General features: G+C 40.5%; 1 protein-coding gene across 8 annotated transcripts in view; it reads right to left on the bottom strand.

The window, feature by feature from the left end:
- Positions 1-2461: 2461 nt before the first annotated feature.
- The window catches only part of FRY (FRY microtubule binding protein), a 388433-nt gene continuing 368736 nt past the window's right edge, over positions 2462-22158 (bottom strand). For 5 of the 8 annotated variants that reach the window (XM_030563058.1, XM_030563048.1, XM_030563011.1 and 2 more), the window contains 6 exons: positions 19635-19733; positions 19053-19136; positions 10449-10466; positions 7345-7455; positions 4662-4864; positions 2463-4122 (listed from right to left, as the gene is read on the bottom strand). In XM_030563058.1, the coding sequence (XP_030418918.1) occupies positions 3864-4122; positions 4662-4864; positions 7345-7455; positions 10449-10466; positions 19053-19136; positions 19635-19733 (774 nt within the window). In that variant the 3' untranslated portion in view covers positions 2463-3863. Of the gene's footprint in view, positions 4123-4661; positions 4865-7344; positions 7456-10448; positions 10467-19052; positions 19137-19634; positions 19734-22158 lie in introns of all 8 variants that reach the window. The other 3 variants (XM_030563027.1, XM_030563038.1, XM_030563065.1) reach the window with 2 other exon arrangements.

Here is a 22158-nt window from a genome sequence, read left to right as displayed (position 1 = left end):
TTATTCCAGTTTGTGTTGCTGCCATTAATGGAAACTGCTTATGACATGCCCCCAAACATATTAGGTGCCCACCTAATTATATTTGTATAATTAAAGGCTGGGTTGCTGTCTGAGTAGGCCTGTACCATAACACCCGCCTAGATGAGGACGGCAGCCTCCTCATTTTTTCATGTTCTAGGCACCTGTGGCATCTTGGGCAGTTTGCTGTTTTGCTTGCCTTGTCCATGTTTACTGTCTGTGAACACCTTCCTGTGCCATAGGGATATTACATGCACAAATTGCCCGTGAGGATTCTATATTTAGTTGCACTGAGTAGATGAACTCCTATCGGGTAAGTTACCCCAGCATAACAATACTGCAGAGTCCTGCTCCCCTGTAGGCCCCCTGGGAGCGTTTACCCTGTTCCCTGCAGTTACATGTCCTGATGGCTGATGAGTTGCCATGTGCCACTTCCTTGTCCTGCTGCTGAAACTTGAGCCCATGCTGGGCCTACCCTGTCACCCTGTACAGACCCCTCACATCTAGCTGCCTGAAGCTGCTGTTGTAAATGCAAATTAGCTTTCAGCAGCTGTGTAATACCATTAGTCCCCCTCCCATCCCCCGAAGGTGCAACCTCTAGGTGGGTCTGCCCAGGCTTCTCAACCTTCCACGCCTGGCCCAGAGTATTTAATACCCCAGTCAGCTGACTCCTGTTCCCCTTAGGTGAACTCAGTGAGTGACTGGTTAAGCACGGTCCCTGCACCTGGCTGTGGCCCCTGCAACTGCCATCCTTTGCCAGGCTGAAAGGCCAGATATCACCTCTGCCACCCATTTCCCCAGCCTCTGTGTGGATAAGATTACACTCACCCCCAGGATCAGCATTACCACCATCCCTCGTGTTAGGTGGAAGAAAACATCCTGTTTTTTTAGGTGACCATGCACCCTTTGAAGCATTGTAATGCTGTGGAGAAAACCTCAGAAACATCATCACTGACCATTTGCTGCACATCTTAGCAAACCACCCCATTGATGCACACAGCCCACTCACCTGAGTGCATGGACACTTTCCTATGATCATTTGCCTCCCTTAGTCCATGAGGCTGCCCTGGGTTATGTCTTGGGTTATTAAACACACCATTCTGAGCAGTAGCAGTCCTCATACTTGTAAGCCCCCTTGCCCCTGCTGCAGTACTGTCTGTCTGGGTTTCCTTCCAGTCCCTGGGCTCCCTTTGGGCTGCCCTGCCTGTGCCTGTCCCCTTTCCAGCAAAGGTATAGGCACATGAGCAGCAAGCAGCACACAGCTATGAAACAGATAAATTGTCCTTGCCTTCTTCTGTCCCTCCCCCGCCCCCCCCCCATATTAATTATCCCTTGCTCCCTCCCCCTCCCAGGAGACACCCACTTGCTCCAAGTGAAATGAGAGGAGGGGCCAAACCCATGCTGATGTTTATAACTCCTCCTTCCTAGGTGGTGAGTCATCCACCATGCTGACTGCTTCCCCCCCCCCTCCCCAATGCACACTGAATTCCTAGCTTGGCAAAGGCAGATTGCTTCACCTCCTTGCAAATTTCACCCTCCCTGGTTGCAGCTTCCATCCTGCCTATGGGTGGAAGTACCTGGGGCAGGGGACACTAGTTCCCTTTCTTTTCACTGTCCCCTTTGCCTGTGCCTGCCCTTCCTTGTCTCTGGGGCCGGGGGAGGAGAGTAACACCCCGTTTTCCTGAACGTACCCTTCTCTATGCCCTTGGAACCATGCTGTTTCCAATGCTGTTTGCTGCTTTTCTGGAGCCATGCTTTCTTGGGGCCATGTTGCTGCCACATGGTCCTGCAGCAAGCCTTAGAGCCCCAGCCTGTTCCTGTTCTGCTGACTTCCTTGCTGCTTTCACATAGAGACTTGCCTCACCCAGGTTTTGTACCTTTATGCATATTCCCAAGGTTGAGTCATGCTGTAAAGTTGACAACTGACCACCTTTTGCAGCAGTTTCTGACCTTCCTCCTCTCCCTCCCCCCAACCACAAAGCAGAGCTGTCCTTCTTTGGGTAAGCCCACACAAATTCTGCCCCACCTTTAGTTGTGGTCCAGTCATTTTAGTACTTGTAACCCTGCAGGGTCAACACAGAGCTGAGAGATGGATTGTATGCCTTTTTGTGTAGCGCACAGTTGTTTACCAAGTTCCAATTACAGGACCAATCAGCTATAGCTGTGCAAGCAAGGAATAAGAGAAGCGTGGCAAGTCATTGTGTGTTCAAAGGAAGAAATGCTACTTGACTCAGATGCCAGATTGAACTGGCAGCGCTGCCAGTTAGAAGATGTTAGTACCTGTAAACTAAGAACTGCTGAACTGGAAATCTTTCAGACACAAAGCTGGAAGGCCACAGTGCTACAGTCATAGTCACTTCTCAGAACTGAACTTTAAATCATGAGATTTTAGAAACTTGTTTGTTTCAAATCTACAGTCAATTTGCTCTTCCCCTGTACATGTTATTGCAAAGGAATAGAAAACAGATATCTTACATTTTCTTTCTGTATAATGGGCTTAGACTTTTCAGAAGGAAATAATTATGAACATTTCAGTGTCTGCATGTTATTAATAGCTTGAGTCAGTATTGTAGCCTCAGTCAAGAATAAGATCTTCAGCAACCCAATCAGCACATACGCAGTTGTGATACATGACTTTTATATTTTAGTTAAATGAATGTACTGATCAAAATATCAACCAAAGTTACTTCACAAAAACCTAAGTGTATTTACAGCCTGAATAAGTTATATAATGTCTGAATAAGTGTGTCTCAGATGTGCAACAGATTTACATGCACACATTTAACAGCAGTTAAATGTAAGGAAACAAAAACATACAAGAATGACTTATATTATATATGTTATATATATTATATATTATGTTATATATATATAACAAATTAAATAAGACATCTTTTTAAGAACATAAAGTGAGAACTTGCATTTCACATTAATATTTTAAATTTTATAGTCCAAATTTATATTAAATAAAAATATGCATGCGTGAGAGTTCAAAAGATTTTTGAATATGTGTTGTGACTTTTTCCTACAAAATGGTAAGGTAAATCAGATCAACCATCCTTTAATAGTATAAATATATTAATAAAAGCAACCTTCTAGTAAAAAGCAGCCAAAGTCCTTAACGAAAAGAAGAAAGAAAAAAAGGGAAAATCTACCTAGACCATTCATGGCATTCAGGGCCTAAGAACAGACCTCTGCAATATGATCCAGTACCTTCAGAAACAGTAGCCTAGCAACATTAGGAAATGTACTTCATAGCAGCTCATTGTTTTAAGATACAGTAATCATATTCAAATTACAGTGTACAGTGAATTGTAGTCCATTTACAATTTGTTTCATATACACAGGCTCTCAGCTTTCGACCAATTTTGCAATGTTCTGTGGCCAGCTTCATTTTGCCCAGCTTTCGCTCAACCAAACAACACAAAAAAGAGAAAAAATGTTCACTTTTATACGAAAAAATATTCTATAGTGAAGGAAACATTGCACTTTTGCCAATCTAAAATAATTTTCTACAAAGGAAGTACTGTTCAGTGTAGTAGGCTTTGGTATGCAATGGAAGTCACTTCTTCAGTAGTGAGTTGCAGTTGCTCAGTGAAATGCTAACCAATTTTTGTGCAACACAGAACAAAGGATTCTGTCCTGGATAGTCTATGCTTCCTTTGTCCTTACAGTATTGCTACACATTTGAAGTTCTGCCCATCTCTTTTTAGAAGAAGTCCTAAATGTAACAAGAGTTAGTACAGCTTGACCAAACTTTTCTAAGGCTGAGAAGACACTGAACCACCTCACTCCAGCAGGGCAGCACTCCCAGCTTGAAAGAGAAAGGGGACACAAGACTCCTGTCAGAGACTTGTGCCGGAAACACTGGAGTCTGGAAGAAAAGTATTGATGACCCGGTAACTCTGAGCTCTGCGAATCATGTCGCGAATCTCTATATTCAGCTCCATTAGTTTGGTACAGATTTCAGTCAGGCTCTGGTTGGAGCCCACTAGTGCATAAGTGCCAGTCTGGCCCAGTGTTTGATGCCGGAAGTAAATATTCAGTAGTGTCTGGACCTCATCATCAGAATTGCTTCCAAAGATGTCATTTGGCCACAAACTCCTGCAGTGCAACCAAAATGGAAAGCATATTTATGTTATTACTTGTTTGGTGGGATGATATCTGACACAGATATATACATCAATTGTATTTTCTACCTATCTAGAATTATACTGGAACTAAATAATTTCACAACACTTACTTGTTAATCAGACCCAGAATATTAGACACTGAATTCACAAACCATATGAAATGCAAGCCCCATCATATAAAACCAGAAAATGAAAACTCATACAAAGAAATGGAAAAGACAATGGGCTGGATCCTTAGCTGGTGTAAACTAATGTTTTACACCTGCTGAGGATCTGGTCCTACAAGTGAATTAATTTTCAAAATCAATTTCACTGCAGTACTTTTGATCTATACTATAATTAAAGAAATTAGGATAATGAGTTTTGTTTGATCTAGTATTAACATCCCAAAAGTTACTCAAGGTATCACTTAAATGTTCTTGCTGGAGAAACAATCCACTTAGGAAACTGATAAAAACATGCATTTTTAATAATGTGACGGTTTAGTATAAATCATGTGGGAAAACTTGCCTGCATTCTCTTATTTGTAGTAAAGCTTTACCAAGTTCATTGCTTTTTAAACACTGCAACATGGATTGAATGGCTGCTTCTGTAGAACTGAATGTGGGCTCAGATAAGGCAGCTTCCATATTCAGAGGATCAGCTGCAATAGCAGCAGTAGCATCTTTAAGATTTTTCTTTAATTCACTCAGTTCTCTTGACATATTTAGGAGCTGTTCAAAGACAAGAATTGATAAACATATTTATATTTTCCTTTTGTATCAAGCAGCAGCAATATATTTCAGATCAGCTCTATCATCATATTAGAATTATTTGTTGCTTGTGAACAAACATCCTTTTAATACAAAAAACAACACTTCTCCATCTCAATGGCAAAAGTTTTCTCATCGGTGTGTACAGTATATGCATCTACTGTACACAAACTGAAAATATCTTATTTTTATTCTGTATTCAATCCTCTGCTTTGCATTTGGCTTTTAACATATCAGAACATATCGAGCTTTCAAAATATAGCATATCTAACAGGATCAGCCCCATGAAATGTTCAGTAAGGAGATAGTAATTGTGTAACCCTTTTACTGGACAGAAAATTTAACGTGGCAAAAGACAGACAATTCACAATGCCTTAATTTGGTTTCTAAGGATGTAACAGAATATGACAATATGTGATAAACATGTTCTATCGACTGTGACAGCAACTGACCGTGGCTATTTCTTTTAAATAATAATTAATGTATCCAGCAAAACACACTATTTTCATGATTAAAACTATTCCTCCAATTGTTTTTTTCCATTCTGTAGGTTGCATCCATTGTAACAAATGATCCCATTGATTCACTCATTAACCTCAGGTATTGCGCTAAAATATGTTTACAAAATCAACCCTCTACTAAAAAAATTACTAAGATCTTAAAAAATTAAATTTACCATTCATAGTATTAGAGTCCTAATAACTGTCTTCTGCAATATGATCCATTACCGTCAAAGAGAATAGCCTAGCAATATTACAAAATATACTTTACAGCAGCTTCTCAAGATAAAGATATGGTAATATTCAGATTGAGTGTAGTGTCCACACCACAATCACACTTGAATTAAACCAATAACTATATAAATTAAACAATCCCCAGTTACTACAGAATCTGTGAGCTACTTGCTGTATACACTTTACAATTTGAAACTTCTTGTTCTAAGAACACAATCATATTAAAAGCGCTAGTTAATACATATAACACAAATAACACATTTTTACAAGGAGAAAAACATATGGTGTAATTTATTTTATTATCTGCTCTTAAGTGATGACCACAGAATATACAGTGGTTACAAGAAAAATACCGTTTCTTAATATATTGTGTGTTTTGGAATATTTATGAGAATATATTTGCCTCCAAAACCTGCTGATGTGAAGCATTTTAAAAAAGTAATCTGTGTAGAAATATCTGAAGAGAAATGGCCAGCTATCAAGCTCAAAATAGACCATTTGTGTGTCATGGTTTTAGAACTACTATATCTCAAAGATCTAGTGAGAAATTTTAGGAAACATTTTCTAAAACAAGCAATACAATCTTTATGAATCACATTAAAATTAAATGACTATGATGATATAGTTCTTCGTACATTATAATTTTAATATTTTTTCTTTTAAGTGAAATTCGTACTCTTGGATGGAGTCAGATCGACAGCAGTAGAGACTGGAGACCTTTGTGAATCCACAGAAGAGGTACAGCATGAACACTTACAAGGCAAGCTTAAGGTCAAGCTATACTACAGACTTCTGCCAGCATAGCTCTGTCAGTCAGGGGTGTGAAGAGGTGTGATCCCTGACTGAGACAGCTGCTCTGGGAAAGCTGCAGTGTAGACTCAGTTACACCAGAAAAAATGTGCTTTTGCTGGTATAATTATATCTACACTAGAAGCTTTTTATTTCATTCGGGGGTCTGGAATAAGCAAAAGTCCAGTATCGCCAGTATAAACTGCATCCACTAGGAGCACTTTGCTGGTACAGTTATAGTGGAAAAGTGCTCCTAGTGTAGATCTGGCCACAAAGTCCAACTAACGTCATGCCCTAGAATAAGAATCATTTCCAGACAATGGAAGCAAGGTCCCTGAAAATTGTCTTTGATCCTGTAAAGACTTATGCACTTACTTTATTTTACATAGTGCACCTCTACCCCGATATAACACTGTCCTCGGAGACAAAAAATCTTACCGTGTTATAGATGAAACCACGTTATATTCAACTTGCTTTGATCCACCAGAGTGTGCAGCCCCACCCCCCTGGAGCACTGCTTTACCGCATTATATCCGAATTCGTGTTATATCGGGTTGTGTTATATAGGGGTAGAGGTGTATGAGTAATCCCAACATGTTAAATTAAGCATTTGGGTAAATTTTTGCAGGACTGGGCCTAATTTAGTATTCTCACTCATTACCATGCAAATTACTGAAATCACCATTGAAGACTGACTGCATAAAAGAACTCAAACTTTGAATCACTGTATTGTCTTTTACATACAGTGCAGAATTCCCAAACACATTTTAATTCAGACAAAGGAGTGTTATAGAAACATTTAGTTTGGAGACCCATAGTTCAGGTTAATAATTAATTTTTGGTGAAATCATTTAGAAATAAAAATACAAAGATACAGTGATTATTTTAGTAGAAGGCTTGGTTGTGCTTATGACATACCTCTGGCATGGAACTAACTTCATGCACCTGTCCAATGAGTTTACAGTACGACTGAAAAAGCAACAGCAGCTGGAAGTGGAGCTTATATAATCTCTGACACAGTTCCAATTGCTAAGGAAAGATGTATAGGAGGAGAAAACATTAATAAAGAGCAGCAGATTTTGGGTCATTTTTGTGCAGCCAATAAAACATATTTGGGGATATATCTATTACTGTTTCTCTGGTAGCTGGTTAGCATGATTTTACTAAACTATGATCACATATCAGAGTGAAAACACCCACGATATTGTTTTGTCTGTAGCTGGTCACAGTTCAGAATAATAATTCCTAGCTCTTATATAGCACTTTTAATCAGTAGATGTCAAAGTGCTTTACAAAGGAGGTCAGTATCATCATCCCCATTTTACAGATGGGGAAACTTAGTAGTAGAGGAGTAGTAACTTGCATATATATCTAATGCTTTTAAAATTCAAAAGTGGGCAGAGAGATGTCTTCTGAGAGAAAGGAAATCCAAACTGAGGTCCTGTCCCATGACCGGGACTGCTAAGTGCTATGATAATACAAGTAATAAATGATAATAAGGATAACAAGGCAGTGCTCCAATTGAGCCAAATGCTTCCTTCTGCTTCTATGAGTGGAAAGGAATAAAAAGCAGTGAATCCAATCATGTGGATACAGAATGTGTGGGGGAGGTAGGAAGTGCTGGTTCTGCCACATAAACCCCCTTTTCCTCAACCTTGATGTACTCCGGGGTGGGGATCATGTTCCATAGGTAAGAGGAGTTCTGGTCTCTGTGGTATCATTCCTGCCATCTTAAGTTAATATTGCCCCAGGAGTATTAACTTAAAATGGTTCTCTTAACACGATGTGCAACTCCATCCCCAAGGGGGGGACTGAGGATACCAAGGTATCATGGAACGGCTATAGCAGTTACGAGGTTCAGAGGAGCAGAGGGACTTGGAGTTGTGGTGGTCCCAAGAGTGTGAGTTTTAGGGTTCTGAACCCTCCGCTAACTCTGCAGGTGGACCAGGGGCCAAATTCTGTGTCTCTGACTGAACTATGAGGTGGAAATGCTTTGAAGCCAAATTCAAGGAGCTTCCTGTCTCTCATGCAGGAGCATTAACTTGTGCAGGGAATGATTTGTCTTAGAGACTTTTTAAAAGAAAAAACAAAACTTTTAAAGCTTCAAAAGGGACCAAAAGGACTTGTGCATAGACATAATCTCAGTGGCTGCTTTTGTTGCTTTAGAAGCTTGTTAACAAAAAATACCTCACAAAAGGCTTTATGAGACATTGTCCATTTCACCAACTCTACCCCAAACCAGTATTATGTCAACTCTTTATTAGAACAAGGAGGGCTGAACACAGCTCATTCTGAGAGTTACATGATGAAATCACTTGATGGCAATGCAAAGTGCTTCTTCCCCATCTCCCACATGAGAGATTAAGTATGATACTTCCGTAATTTGTAACTAGCAATTAGTTAGAAACAAGGTTCTGATTTAATCACAGAGTGTTACCAATCCTTGCAAATTGCAAGTTGCAATATCTCCACAAGTCACAAGAGTTTGGCCAGAGTTGGAGCCAGTCTCGCAATGACATGAGAAGCTCCTACCCTCTGATGAATTTCAGCACTACCTGGAGGGAAACCCCCCCTGACTGGCTGCCTTCCCCACATGCTCACTTCCTGGGGAACAGCAGCCAGCTAGAGCTGCTACAGGAAGCAGGCAGAGCTTTCTCCCCTGTGCCCGCAGGAACCATTCTCACAAGAGTGGGGAGGAAGGAACAGAAAAATCCCATTCGCTTAGGATGACTCCACTCCCTCCTTCCCTCCTGGGAACAACTTTCTCTCTCCTTGCAACACCCGGCCTGGCAAAGGAGAGAAGAAGAAACCTACTGCAGCTGCCTCCACCCCCACGCCAGTAGCTGCAGAAGGAGCAGAGTTGAGGCTTAGGGGGTGTGGTGCAGATAGGGTGGCCAGATGTCTCGATTTTATAGGGACAGTCCCAAATTTTGGGTCTTTTTTTTATATAGGTTCCTATTACCCCTGATCCCTCTCCCGATTTTTCACATTTGCTGTCTGGTCACCCTAGGTGCAGAACTGATGTGACGGCGGGGCAGATGTGAGGGCAGAACTGACGGGGTAATTTGAGCAGTCAGAATTGGGGATGAGCAGAATTAATGTGACAGGCAGCTCTGGTAAGGCGACAGAACTGATTTGGGGATTGGGGAGGGCAGAATTAATTCCTGGGCAGGGGAATGAACAGATATGGGGTGATTCTTGCTGCAGGGGCAAAATCATTTTACCCAGTCAGTTTGGGAGAGTGGGCCACAGTTATTGTCACACATGCACTGGGGGCAAGTGGGGAGAATTCAAAAATCAAACACAGACCAAAAAACACAATATAACATTTAAAAAAACCTCATGATTTTGAGGGGTTAACTTGTGATTTTTGAACATTTAGGATAGCCAATACTATAGCTTTAACATTCAGCTTTTCTCTTCTGACTACTAGATTAAGCTAACATAATTGTGCAAAACTAAACTGATATGAATTAAATGTAAGTTTGATATATTCAGCAGTTAACTATTGTATCATGCAGCTTACTTTTTTTATTTGTGGATACTTACTGAAATGACAACACAGTGAAATTGTTCAAATTAGGATATGATGAAAACATTTTAAAACCTAATTTAAAATTAGTATTTCCAATGTTTCACAAAGATATATTGAAACATTACAAGTTTTAAAATAACCACTTCAGCTCTCCATTCTAGCTTATTAAAGCTACTTAGAGTCTGGACTGTTAAACAAGACTGACTCACATTCAAAATTAATTTAAAGAGCTGTTCTAAGTGGTGTGTGACAATGCAAGAATTTGTAATAGTAGCTTAGATTTCTGCTTCAAGAGAAAAGTGACTCAAAACACAACTTAGTTACTTATTTTAATAACAACATGTTGAATCAAAACTGCTAAGGAAAAAATGAAAAGAAAAAGGGAAAACATGCCAAGAGATAAAAAGAAAACAAAAAAAAACAGTAAAACCAGGCTGCATTAGTCCATCTCTAGATGGACAAAGAATATGAAAGAACTTCAACTTACTGCAAGAGATTCCATTTGCTACACAGCAAGCATGGCACAGGAAAAAGGAAAGGAAAGAAAGTATAGTGTCAGTGTAATGCATGCAATAGGAAGCACAGCCTTTCTTTAATAGCTTAACTGTCAACAATATTAGCATTGCTTGCCTCAGTTTGCTAAGTGGTTGAAAATGTACCACTCACACATCATGCACAGCATTCTCATTAAAACCAAGCTTTACTCCCAATGGTAAATTACAAACTAACTGAAATCAGTTAGATTTTGAGATTTATTTGTCCCAATTTCTCCCAGAGTGTATTTCCAAAAACCAGGAAATTATACCATCAAAGTTTCCACTGCTTAATGATTTTTAAATGAATAAATTTGGCTAAGTTTGGTCTTTTTATTATGCACAAAGAATTCATAGCACAGAATTTCTCAAAAGTTTATGCAGTAGTTTCAAATCGTTAACAGAACTGAAGCAAAAATGTTGTGTTATATGGCCGTATAAGGTCAAATACTATTTCCATTAAAAACCCTGTGGCTTCCAGGTTTATAACTGGGCATTTTAGAACTGAAAAGTTTTGTGTATAACTTTTAAGTTGTGATTTATTTTAAAGTCCGAACTTAAAGAAAGTCCCCTCCCTGAAAAAGGAGAGATGCTCTCTTTTCCTTTTCCCAGGAGCTAATGTTCACTCTAATATATCGGTCTATGCATTTCTAATACAGCTTTCACCATTTTGTCGAGGTGTCATATCAGGTCTATAAAACCATCATGTCATCAGTTTTACTCTCGCATAAACCTACACTGACATCTTCCCAGCAATGTGATGTCAGTGCACATGCAATGATGTTAATGAACATTTGTAATTGTTATAAAATATTTTATATTATTATTTAAAAACAAAGAAGGCAAATACAAATAAGTTAAATGCTAAGGGACTATCTTGGCATTGCCAAAGCAAAGGAATTCAGCCCTGTCCTCATCCCATTGTGCTTTGATATTAAAGCATATATGAATTTAAGCTTGCCCAGTTTCCTACATTACCTCTCTATACAATGGGATGAGTTAATGACTGAATGGCAGACTAAGCTCTAAATGTGCTGGCTTTTGTGGTGGTGAACATTAAGCCTTTGACATTATTGGTCAAATTCCATGCAGTTTATGTAATTAAGCCTTGTACAACTAAATATAAGATCAAACAGGAAGAGATAAGACAGACTACTGTGCCAGTAAATTCAGAACTACACTGATTTGCATTTGTCAAAGCATTTCACTTATATATTTCCAAATTTTGACACCATCTTCAGGTTTTATGTGAACTTTTAAAAATCCCTGATTCAGTAAATAAGTTTGTCCTAATCTACCATGGAATTTACTTCTTAAAAGTGGAGGAAAACAGCCAAAAAAGAGTGAATTCCATGGTCTGTTGTTCAAGAAAAGCTGCCTTCTCTCCACTGCTTCCAAAAAGAAAGTGTGTGCGTGCGGGGGGGAGGCGCACGCGGGGTGGGGGAGAGGGGCACAGAGTAATTCAAGAGAAAAAAACCCTCCCTGTACACTGAAAGAAAACATACCACTCTTTAAATAAATATTCCAAAGATTCTCTAGGTTAATGATGCCCAGCCCCAACTTGGCTCTATAATTTGATAATGATTTTAATTCCTCATCCTGGCTCCCTCAGCATGAAAAGTAATATTCCTTAGAAGTTGAGAGGGTAATCAGTATTTGACTGAGAACTCATTTGCCTTCCCCTGCCATTTAACTGTTTGGGCAGAATGACTTTAGCACTCAAAGGTCTCTCGGGTTCCAGTCTAAATCTTCTTGGTGTGTGTGTGAGAGAGAGGATAGAGATTAGTTGACAAACCTGCATGGTAAAAAACCTGTAGGGATGAATGTTACCTATATTTTTCAAATAGGTCTAAGAATGAAAAAATAAGAAAGTCACTGTGCTCCAGTAAAATTGTGATTAATTTTTTTTCCAGGAGAAGATAGTTCTTCAGTTTTGACAAGATCAGATCCGGGGCCATTAAAACAGAAAGATGGCAAAGAAGTAGTCTGATGCCGGTAAGCCTTCTTGTGATTTTAAGTAAGTACTTATAGGTCCTAAAAAGAGATGGGAGTCACTCCATTTTTCTGGAAGTGCTAATCTGACTCCAGACTAGACAGACACTTTAAAGGTAATACAATTCTTAGCCATTCATTGACACAAGAGAGTCCCACAGGAGCTGGAGCATTCAGCAGCAAGTGGATGATGTTCGGGTGTTCTAGTCCTCAGCATTGGTTCTATTGTTTTCAGATGTTGTGCTGCAAGCCTTGGAAAGTATGAGAGAGAGAACATGTGCTAATATATTCCAAAGTAACTGTTGGATTTGAAGGCAGTAGAAACTGTGCTCAGCCTGTAGCTGTATTTTGAATAGCTATGTATTCCTCCTTTCCAGGAGCTGGGTGCAGGAGCCAATTCAACTCCATGTTTAAAGGCTGCATTTTCCCATTTGTAGTCAGACAGTATAGAGGACTTACATCAATAATAGAGTTCCTAGTTTAGCTTCAGGAGTTGCTGTGAGTGCTCAACTTTACTGCAACTGAGACTTGATTCCAGATCTTCCTAATCCTACTTTATCAAGCAGCCTTCTGTGGCTAATCCAGTAGGAGATAAACCAAATTGGCATCAAGTAGGAATCACACCTTGTAAAATGACTGGTTTTACCCACATAGTTGTTATTGGGGCATTCGATGCACTGGATGAGGTGCATCACATGTTGTGATAAGCAAGTGTAGGACTTGTGAATCTTGAAAGGTGTGTTGTGTGGAGTATTGATCATCATAGCAGTGGAGATATGTCTGCAGCGTTTTGCAACTGTTGTTCTGGCAGGGTCTGGTGCTACTTTGAGGCGGTGTGTCCTGGTCTGTGGGGATCTTGCTTTTGATTATGAGCTTGGCAGGGTTGAGGAGCTGTTCAAAGGTCAGAAGAGGGAGTTCATGTGCCAAGCAGCATTCTAGGACCTGCATATAACCTTTAAATGGCATTAAAGAGTTTAAGTACTGCTCATAGGTGCTGACTCTGTGGGTGCTCTGGGGCTGGAGCACCCATGGGGAAAAATTGGTGGCCCCCGCACCAGCTCATCTCCACCTCTGCCTCCTTCCCTGAGCACAGCACATCCCCGCTTCTCCTCCCAGTGCTTGCTGCTGCAAAAAGCTGATTTGCAGCATAACAAGCTGTGGGAGGGAGGGGGGAAGAATGGGAATGCGACATGCTCAGGGGAGGAGGCGAAGCCGGGGATTTGGGGAAGGTGTCCAATAGGGGTAGGGAGGGGGCAGAGTTGGGGTGGGGACATTGGGGAAGGGGTTGGAATGAGCGGAAAAGGGGCGGGAGGGGGTGGACAGAGTCGGGGCAGGTGGGGGGGGGTCTGAGCACCCACCGGCGCCAGGAGAAGTTGGTGCCTATGTTACTGCTTCCTCTGTAAGACAGAGAGCTTTTCTTTACCCAATAATTATTTTATTCTTTGGCATATCCCCATCTTCTTCATTGTGTGCTTGCGTGGAACTATCATTTCATGCTCAAGGTGAAGAGCAGAAGAAAAGCATGGAGAAAATTACTCACCATTGTAGGAGTTATTTTTCCCTTCCCAATGATACTTTCTCAGCACATGCTTCCCTGGAATCTTCCTCCCATTCTACTTTTGATGAGTAAATAGAATGAAAAGTGTTGGAAAAGAAAGGCCTTTTGGTGAGAAGACTGTTTCATATGGACAGGTGAATGGGATGGGAGAAGAGAAACGTACGACTCTGTCGATCAAAAGTCCTACCATCTTGTGAACTCCCAGGAATAATACATTTTGTGTTGAGGGAACATTGCTGGGAAGAGAATAGGGATTCCTGCAGCAGGGAGAAACACTTCTTTTCATTCTGACCAACAAGTAGTTTGTATACTAACCCTTTTTTCACAAAACACACACATTAACTCTGAAATAGAGAACACCTTATTAAAGACAAACACAACACAACTGTAATATGACATACATATTTTTAGATGTGTTTAGGCCATTTAGTATCTTATGCAGATTCTATGTACTCAATTTTAATCCCCTTTGTATACCGTTCAGTGTTCTCTCTATTCCTTCTGCTTTATTTCCTTTTAAAATAATGAACAAGATGTTGCAACATGGGACTGAGAATTACAATTATGAAAGCAGGGACGGGTGAGAACAGGAAGCTTTAGAAACAGCAGTACATCAACAACTTTTTAAGCTACTGTTTGATTTCTGTTCTAGTACAGTGGGAAGACAACGATTAATCAGATTCTGGTTGTTAAACCTCCACACAAATTTTATCTCATATTTGAATTGTATTTATAAAAGCAGTAAGGAATCTTTCCCCATGTCTATTGAACAAATGGATATAAACTGGCCATCAGGAAGTTTAGACTTGAAATTAGATGAAGGTTTCTAACCATCAGAGGAGTGAAGTTCTGGAACAGCCTTCCAAGGGGAGCAGTGGGGGCAAAAGACATATCTGGCTTCAAGACTAAGTTTGATAAGTTTATGGCGGGGGTGGTATCATGGGATAGCCTAATTTTGGCAATTAATTGGTGTTTGATTATTAGTGGTAAATATGCCCAATGGCCTGCGATGGGATGTTAGATGGGATGGGATCTGAGTTACTACAGAGAATTCTTTCCTAGGTGTCTGGCTGGTGAGTCTTGCCCACATGCTCAAAGTTTAGCTGATCACCATATTTGGGGTTGGGAAGGAATTTTCCTCCAGGGCAGATTGGCAGAAGCCCTGGGGGTTTTTCGCCTTCCTCTGCAACGTGGGGCACAGGCCACTTGCTGGAAGTTTCTCTGCACCTTGAAGTCTTTAAACCATGATTTGAGGACTTTGACGGCTCAGACACAGGTTTGATACAGGAGTGGGTGGGTGAGATTCTGTGGCCTGTGTTGTGCAGGATGTCAGACTAGATGATCATAATGGTCCCTTCTGACCTTAAAGTCTATGATTCTATGATCTTTTATTTAGTTTTGCACATAGCCCATCCACAACATGCCTATGTGTCACTACATCAAGGCTTGTAAAATGCAACCCAAGCATTGTCAGGTATGTGAGCAGCTTTCCCAATGTGTGCATGTACTTGTGCTGGCACTGGTCCACGGGCTTTAATGCAAAAAATGTCAAGGCAGCCAAAATGCACTGGGGCGGGGGTGAGAGGGGAAGCAATAGCTGTGGAATTTGCTCTCCCTTCCCATATGTTCACAAAAGCATGTGTATCAAAAGCAAGGGAGAGCAGGAACAGAAAGTGAAGTACAAAGAAGGAAAAAATGAAGCAAGAAACATAAGAACGTCTATACTGGGCCAGACCAAAGGTCTACTGAGCCCAGTATCCTGTCTTCCGACAGTAGCCAATGCCAGGTGCTCCAGAAGGAATGAACAGAACAGGTAATCATTAAGTGATCCATCACCTGTCGCCATTCTCAGCTTCTGGCAAACAGAGGAAGCGGAACAAAGGATGTTCAGAAAAAAAAGGGAAGAAAGAAAATGAACCAGAAAAAAAGGGGGAGAATGGGAGAGGAGAGATAATGAACAAGTAGATAAAACATGTTAGAGGAAAATATGGCTAAAATTTCAGGTGTGTAGTTCTGAAAAGGTTATTGTCCTTTTTTACACACACAAAGACAAGGAAAGAGGGAATGTTATGTTTCTTCTTTCTTCTGCCTCCAGATGTCATTTCCTAAGTGTGTTTGTTACTGCTCCTTCTTTTCTGTCTGTTTGTCTCTATCTTTTGAGGACTGGAACAGGACATCATGATTCCCTATGTGCCTGTCAAAATATCCGGTCTGTGAGTCAAAACCCTTAGAATCATAGAATAGTAAGACTGGAAAGGACCTCAAGAGGACTTTTAGTCTAGTCCCCTGCACTTAAGCTAGCACTAAATATTATCTAGGCCATCCCTGACAGGTGTTTGTCTAACCAGCTCTTAAAAATCTCCAATGATGGAGATTCCACAAAATCCCTAAGCAATTTATTACGATGCTTAACTACCCTGACAGTTAGGAATTATTTCCTCATGTCCAACCTAAACCACCCTTGCTGCAATTTAAGTCCATTGCTTCTTGTTCTATTCTCAGAGGTTAAGGAGAACAATTTTTCTCCATCCTCCTTGTAATAACCTTTTATCTACTTGAAAACTGTTATCATGTCCCCTCTCAGTCTTCTCTTCTCCAGACTAAACTAACCCAATTTTTTCAATCTTCCCTCCTAGATCACATTTTCTGGACCTTTAATCATTTTTGTTGTTCTTCTCTGGACTTTCTCCAGTCTGGCCACATCTTCCCTGAAATGTGGTGTAACCCACACACCTCCTGGGTGTGGTGTTCTGTCCCATCTAGTGGCACGGAGACTACTAAGAGCGAGAGTTAAGTGACTCTGCTCTACAGCCTTAGCCAAAAGCCAGTTGGCCTTTAGCACATGCACTGAGCTCCAGAAGTCCCACGTTCGATCCCACCTGCTGACGACCAGGGTCTGTCAGCGTTACAAATGGGGGCTCATCCGGGATTTCAGCTGGGAAGACACTGAAGCTTGGGACGCGTTTCCTCCACTAGAGGAAGTATGTAACCCAGACACCTAATGGATGCAGTGTTTGGTCCCCTCTAGTGGAACCAAGACCACTAAGGGAGAGAGTTAAATGAGTCTGTGCTACAGCCTTAGTTAACAGGCTTTTAGCTCAAGCAGTAGAGGCTCATACACTAAGCTCCAGAGGGCCCTGGTTCGATCCCCCCAGCCGACAACCAGGGTCTGTCAGCGTTACAGTGGCACCCAGAACTGGACACAATATTCCAGTTGAGGCCTAAACATCACGGAGTAGAGTGGAAGAATTACTTCTTGTGTCTGGCTTACAACACTCCTGCTAATACATCTCAGAATTATGTTTGCTTTTTTTACAACTGTGTTACACTGTTGACTCATATTTAGCTTGTGATCCACTATGACCCCATATCCCTTTCGGCAGTACTCCTTCCTAGGCAGTCATTTCCCATTTGTATGTGTGCAACTGATTGTTCCTTCCTAAGTGGAATACTTTGCATTTGTCCGTATTGAATTTCATCCTATTTACTTCAGACCATTTCTCCAGTTTGTCCAGATCATTCTGAATTGTAATCTTAGCCTCCAAGGCATTGTAACCCCTCCCAGCTTCAACCACAGACTTTATAAGTGTATTCTCAATGCCATTATCTAAATCATTGATGAAGATATTGAAGAAGAATCAGACTCAGAACTGATCCCTGTGGGACCCCACTCAGTATGTCCTTCCAGCTATTCTGAGAATCCCTTATAACTATGAACTGGGAATGGCTTTCAAACCAGTTATGAACCCACCTTATAGTAGCTCCATCTGGTTGTAGTCCCCTATTTTGTGTATGAGAAGGTCATGCGAGGCATTATTTAAAGCCTTACTAAAATCAACATAGATCACGTTTACTGCTTCCCCCCATCCACAAGACTTGTTACCCTGTGAAAGAAAGCTATTATGTTGGTTTGACACAATTTGTTCTTGACAAATCTATTCTGACTGTTACTTATGCCCTTATTATCTTCTAGGTGTTTGCAAACTGATTGCTTAATTATTTGCTCCATTTCTTTCTGGGTACTGAAGTTAAGCTGACTGGTCTGTAATTCCCTGGGTTGTTTATTCATTCCACTTTTTATAGATGGGCACTATATTTGCCATTTCTAGTCCTCTGGAATCTCTCCCGTTGTCCATGACTTTTTGAAGATAATCACGAATGGCTCAGGTATCTCTTCAATCAGCTTCTTGAGTATTCTTAGGATGTATTTAATCAGGCCCTGGTGACTTGAAGACATCTAAATTATCTAACACTTGCTCTGCCATGAACATATACAGTATTTGCCATTAAAAAAGAAAGAATAACATTTCCAACACTTCCCACACAATGGTGTTTGAGATACCAATTGTTCTGTATAGTTAAAATAGCAAAGAACCAGGAAGACTGTTGACTGATTTATGGCAATCACTGCATAGCATATACAGGAATCTTTTGTTTCAAATGCAATGCATGAAACATTGTTTCACATAAATGTTTTTTCACAGCATTAATTACTTCACAGACCACTGAAAAGACCTTTGATGGTAAATATTTTGTTACTACTAACATCAGTTGGATTTCAACCAATAATTTAAAGGTGAAAGGCTTAATATTTCACGCATTAAAGCTCAAATGCAAAAAGTCTACACACTATGGGCCAAATTGTGGCTGCAAAGCCACTGGCAATATTGAAGGTGCTCTGGAAATAAAGTGCACCAGAAGGAACTCCCAGAGACATTATGATGTAGGAAAGTTACTGCTGTTACAGAGCAACATCCATTTGCCCTGGTCAGTGGCCAGCTCTCCTTACTGGTGCAGAGTGGGAGGACAGTACCATATCCCCACCCATTCTCCACCCACTTTGGGCAGGCCTGTGCCAACAGCGACAACAGACTCATGAGTGCAAGGACTGGTACTGTGTCCAAGCTCTGCAAAGGGACACAAGGAGGTAAAGGCACCAGCTTCTTTTGGCATCAGTAAACAATGCATAAATGTCACTTGACAGGAAAGTAAAATAGCTCCTTATTACCTTTTCTTCAGAATCCCCTGGCTGACAAGTAATAACTCCATCTTGTGAACCCCCAGCAAACGTTGCTTTGCAGTTTGCAAGCCACTGTTTTCAGAGAAAAAAAGTGAGGTATTAGCTCTGGCTAGATTTAAAGAAGGGTAACAAAGTATTTTAGTCTCACAATATGATGTCTTGAAAACATATTAACTCAAGTTTTGCAATTAAGCTCTTCATTCATACAGCCTAATACATTTTGCATTAGTGGGTTGAGTTAAAAAGCTATAACTCTGATTTCTAATGGTGTTTATATCATATAAACAAAACAAATTAATACACGAATTACTAATTAATAGAGAGGAGGAGCTTGAAAGACTAGAGAATGCACACACATTTGAAATTAAGCTCCACAAAGAGTCATTCTTTTAATTCTTGTTGTATCAATTACCGTATCTTCCAAAAAAAGAGAGAGAAGACATTTATGGATCCAAATTCTAGATACAATATTGACCTATAAAATGTTATACTACTATTCATTTAAACAGATTTGAGATCAAAACGTTTTAATATATGAACACACAGGGCAATAAAGCATGGAAATCTTACTGAGAGAGTTGCTTCTTTTCTGTTGTTGTATGTGTCCAAATACTCCTGTAGTTCTAGAACACTGAATTTTAGCTTTTCAAGAAGTCCACAAGAGAGAAGCTGGAAACAATAAAATAAAAAATGGGCCAGTAAATTTTACTATTAAAGAAGAAAAATATTAGTAAAGTAGAAGCTATGGTATGCACTGCAAAAGGCACTTTAAAGTTTACCCTTTGCCAGTCTCAATCCCATGCTAAAACACTACTAATGCTGCTGGATGTACAGGTTCCTGCTCCAACTGGAATTAAAATTGAAAACACAATCCATCTTGCTAATGATTCTGGCAGCCAGTAAGGGTTTCTGGAGTAACTAGCACTTTCTTTTGACTTTCAGAGCTTGATTCCATCTGCAGTGCATGTTCAGGGGTTACTGGAGCTGAGATAGCCACCTTAGCTCTTACTACTAAAATCTCAGGAAACACATTTGTACTCTGGGCTTCAACTCAAAATGCTACAGATAGTAAAGCTGACCTTCCCAAATACACAAAGTGCTGTACAAATATTAACCAGTTAATCTTCACAAGTCTCCTGTGAGGTAAGTAACAGTATACACATTTTTACAGATACAGAAACAGATGCACAGAAATTAATAATTTTTGTGAGGCCACAGCAGTTAGTCAGAGCAGACCCAGATTATAGTTCAGACATTTCTAGATCGCAGCTTTATATAAAATGTGCAAGATCAAACTGCCACCACAGAACCTGTGGCTAATTGATAAAAGATGGACAGAGTCACAAGAAATTAGAAAAGTTGTCTCATTTCATAAAGCCAGTCAATATCATACAACCCATATTACACTGAACTCAAATGAAGCTGATGAGCATATTGTGTTGTCTGATGTTTCAACATGGCTAGAGCCACCTCTGCCCCCTCCTCTTGTCTTTCAGATATAGAGCTAGAAGAGGAAGAGATGACTCAAATGCCATGAAGTGTTCCATGCCAACCTGGCAATGCACACAACTTGGCTACTTGTCAACTTCAATCACTGAGGCATGTAGGGCAGCTGAGGGAGTGCACAGGCACTGTTGGCTTTTCCAAGAACCCCATACTGAACAGCAAAGCAGCAAAAAGAAGGCCATTCTGAAAGCCTGCCCCACTAAAACTGGATGGCCTCTTCAAAAGCCACTAGCTGGTAGCTTCTTCACTCTTTTTTCTCCAACAGAAATATATGGTACTCCAACTACTTTGCCCTGTCCAGAGCAGCACAACGAGAGAAGACTTGCTTCACAGCACTGTCAGTGTATTGATGGAGTCAATGTATATAACATGGTGCGTTCCAAATAACAATCTCTCTATTCTTCCCAACATATCTATAGAATCTGGCTTATTTCTACCTGAAGGTATGTCTACGTTGCACAGTTAACCTGGGGTCTTACATGAATGCTAGCCTTAATCTTTCTACCAGCCATACAAAAAAATAATAATCCTCTGATTTGAGTTTGGAGGTGCCTTAAATCCGGGCTAGCTTACCAGGCTGGGGGTTAGAAAATGGCCTCCACTTCAATTCGGGCTGGAATTCACCCACTTTTCAGTAAAGATGAAGGCTACATCACTCAGGTGCTGACAATAATTCCGTGACCTTTGTACAATTTCCCCCAGAGGACAGATAAGTTCTCCCTCAATTGACTGAGAAAGAAATCTAGAGCTTCTCAGCACAAAGAATCACGGGATGTGTTGCAGATGAACGCAAGGAAGTGCAGAAACAGAAATACTTGCATTCAGGCTAGGATAACCTATGTGATCAGACCTGGACACCAATCTCCTTGATTAACTGTGCAGTGTGTACATATCCTTAAAAGGATATGTATACACTGCACAGTTAATCAAATAGGAGAGAGCACTGGACTGGTACTCAGGAGATCTGGGTTCTATTTCTGGCTCTGCCACTGGCCTTCTGGGTGACTGTGGGTAAGTCCCTCAGTTTTCCTATCTGTAAAATGGGGATAATGAAACCAGCCTCCTTTGTAAAGTGCTTTGAGATCTACAGATGAAAAGTGCTATATAAGAGCTAAGTATTATTGGCCAAGATTGCAAGGCCTTAGTTAACTTGATAGCATTTCTCTGTTTGGCTGCAATACAATAATTTTTGAATATTGCATCTGATCAATTCCAAAATTTTGGGGAATGTTTTAGGCATCAGTGGGCAAAACCGTCATGATTTCAGTGAAAATCAGAAAACTAAAAAAGGGAAATGGAGAACACACGGAGCCCATGGCATCTGGTTAGCTGAGCTAACAGCTTTAAACACCTCTGTAATTGCCTCTAGATCTGAGAACTGGTTGAGGCAGTCATTAGCACCTTCCATCATAACAATACATCTCATTTTAGTTCTGCCCAACCTCCCAATACAGTTTCAAACAGCTGACACCCCAAGTCTAGAAATTCAGGAGCTGCACCACTGTAGCGCTGTAGTATAGACCCTTATGATAGCGCTGGAAGGGATTCTTCCATTGCTGTAGTAAAACAGCCTGTCTGAGAGGCGGTA

This window comes from Gopherus evgoodei, chromosome 1, assembly GCF_007399415.2.
Source record: "Gopherus evgoodei ecotype Sinaloan lineage chromosome 1, rGopEvg1_v1.p, whole genome shotgun sequence".
In the NCBI taxonomy this organism is placed as follows: Eukaryota; Metazoa; Chordata; order Testudines; family Testudinidae; genus Gopherus; species Gopherus evgoodei.
Note: the sequence above shows the minus strand (reverse complement) of the source record. Positions and strands in the feature narration are given on the sequence as shown.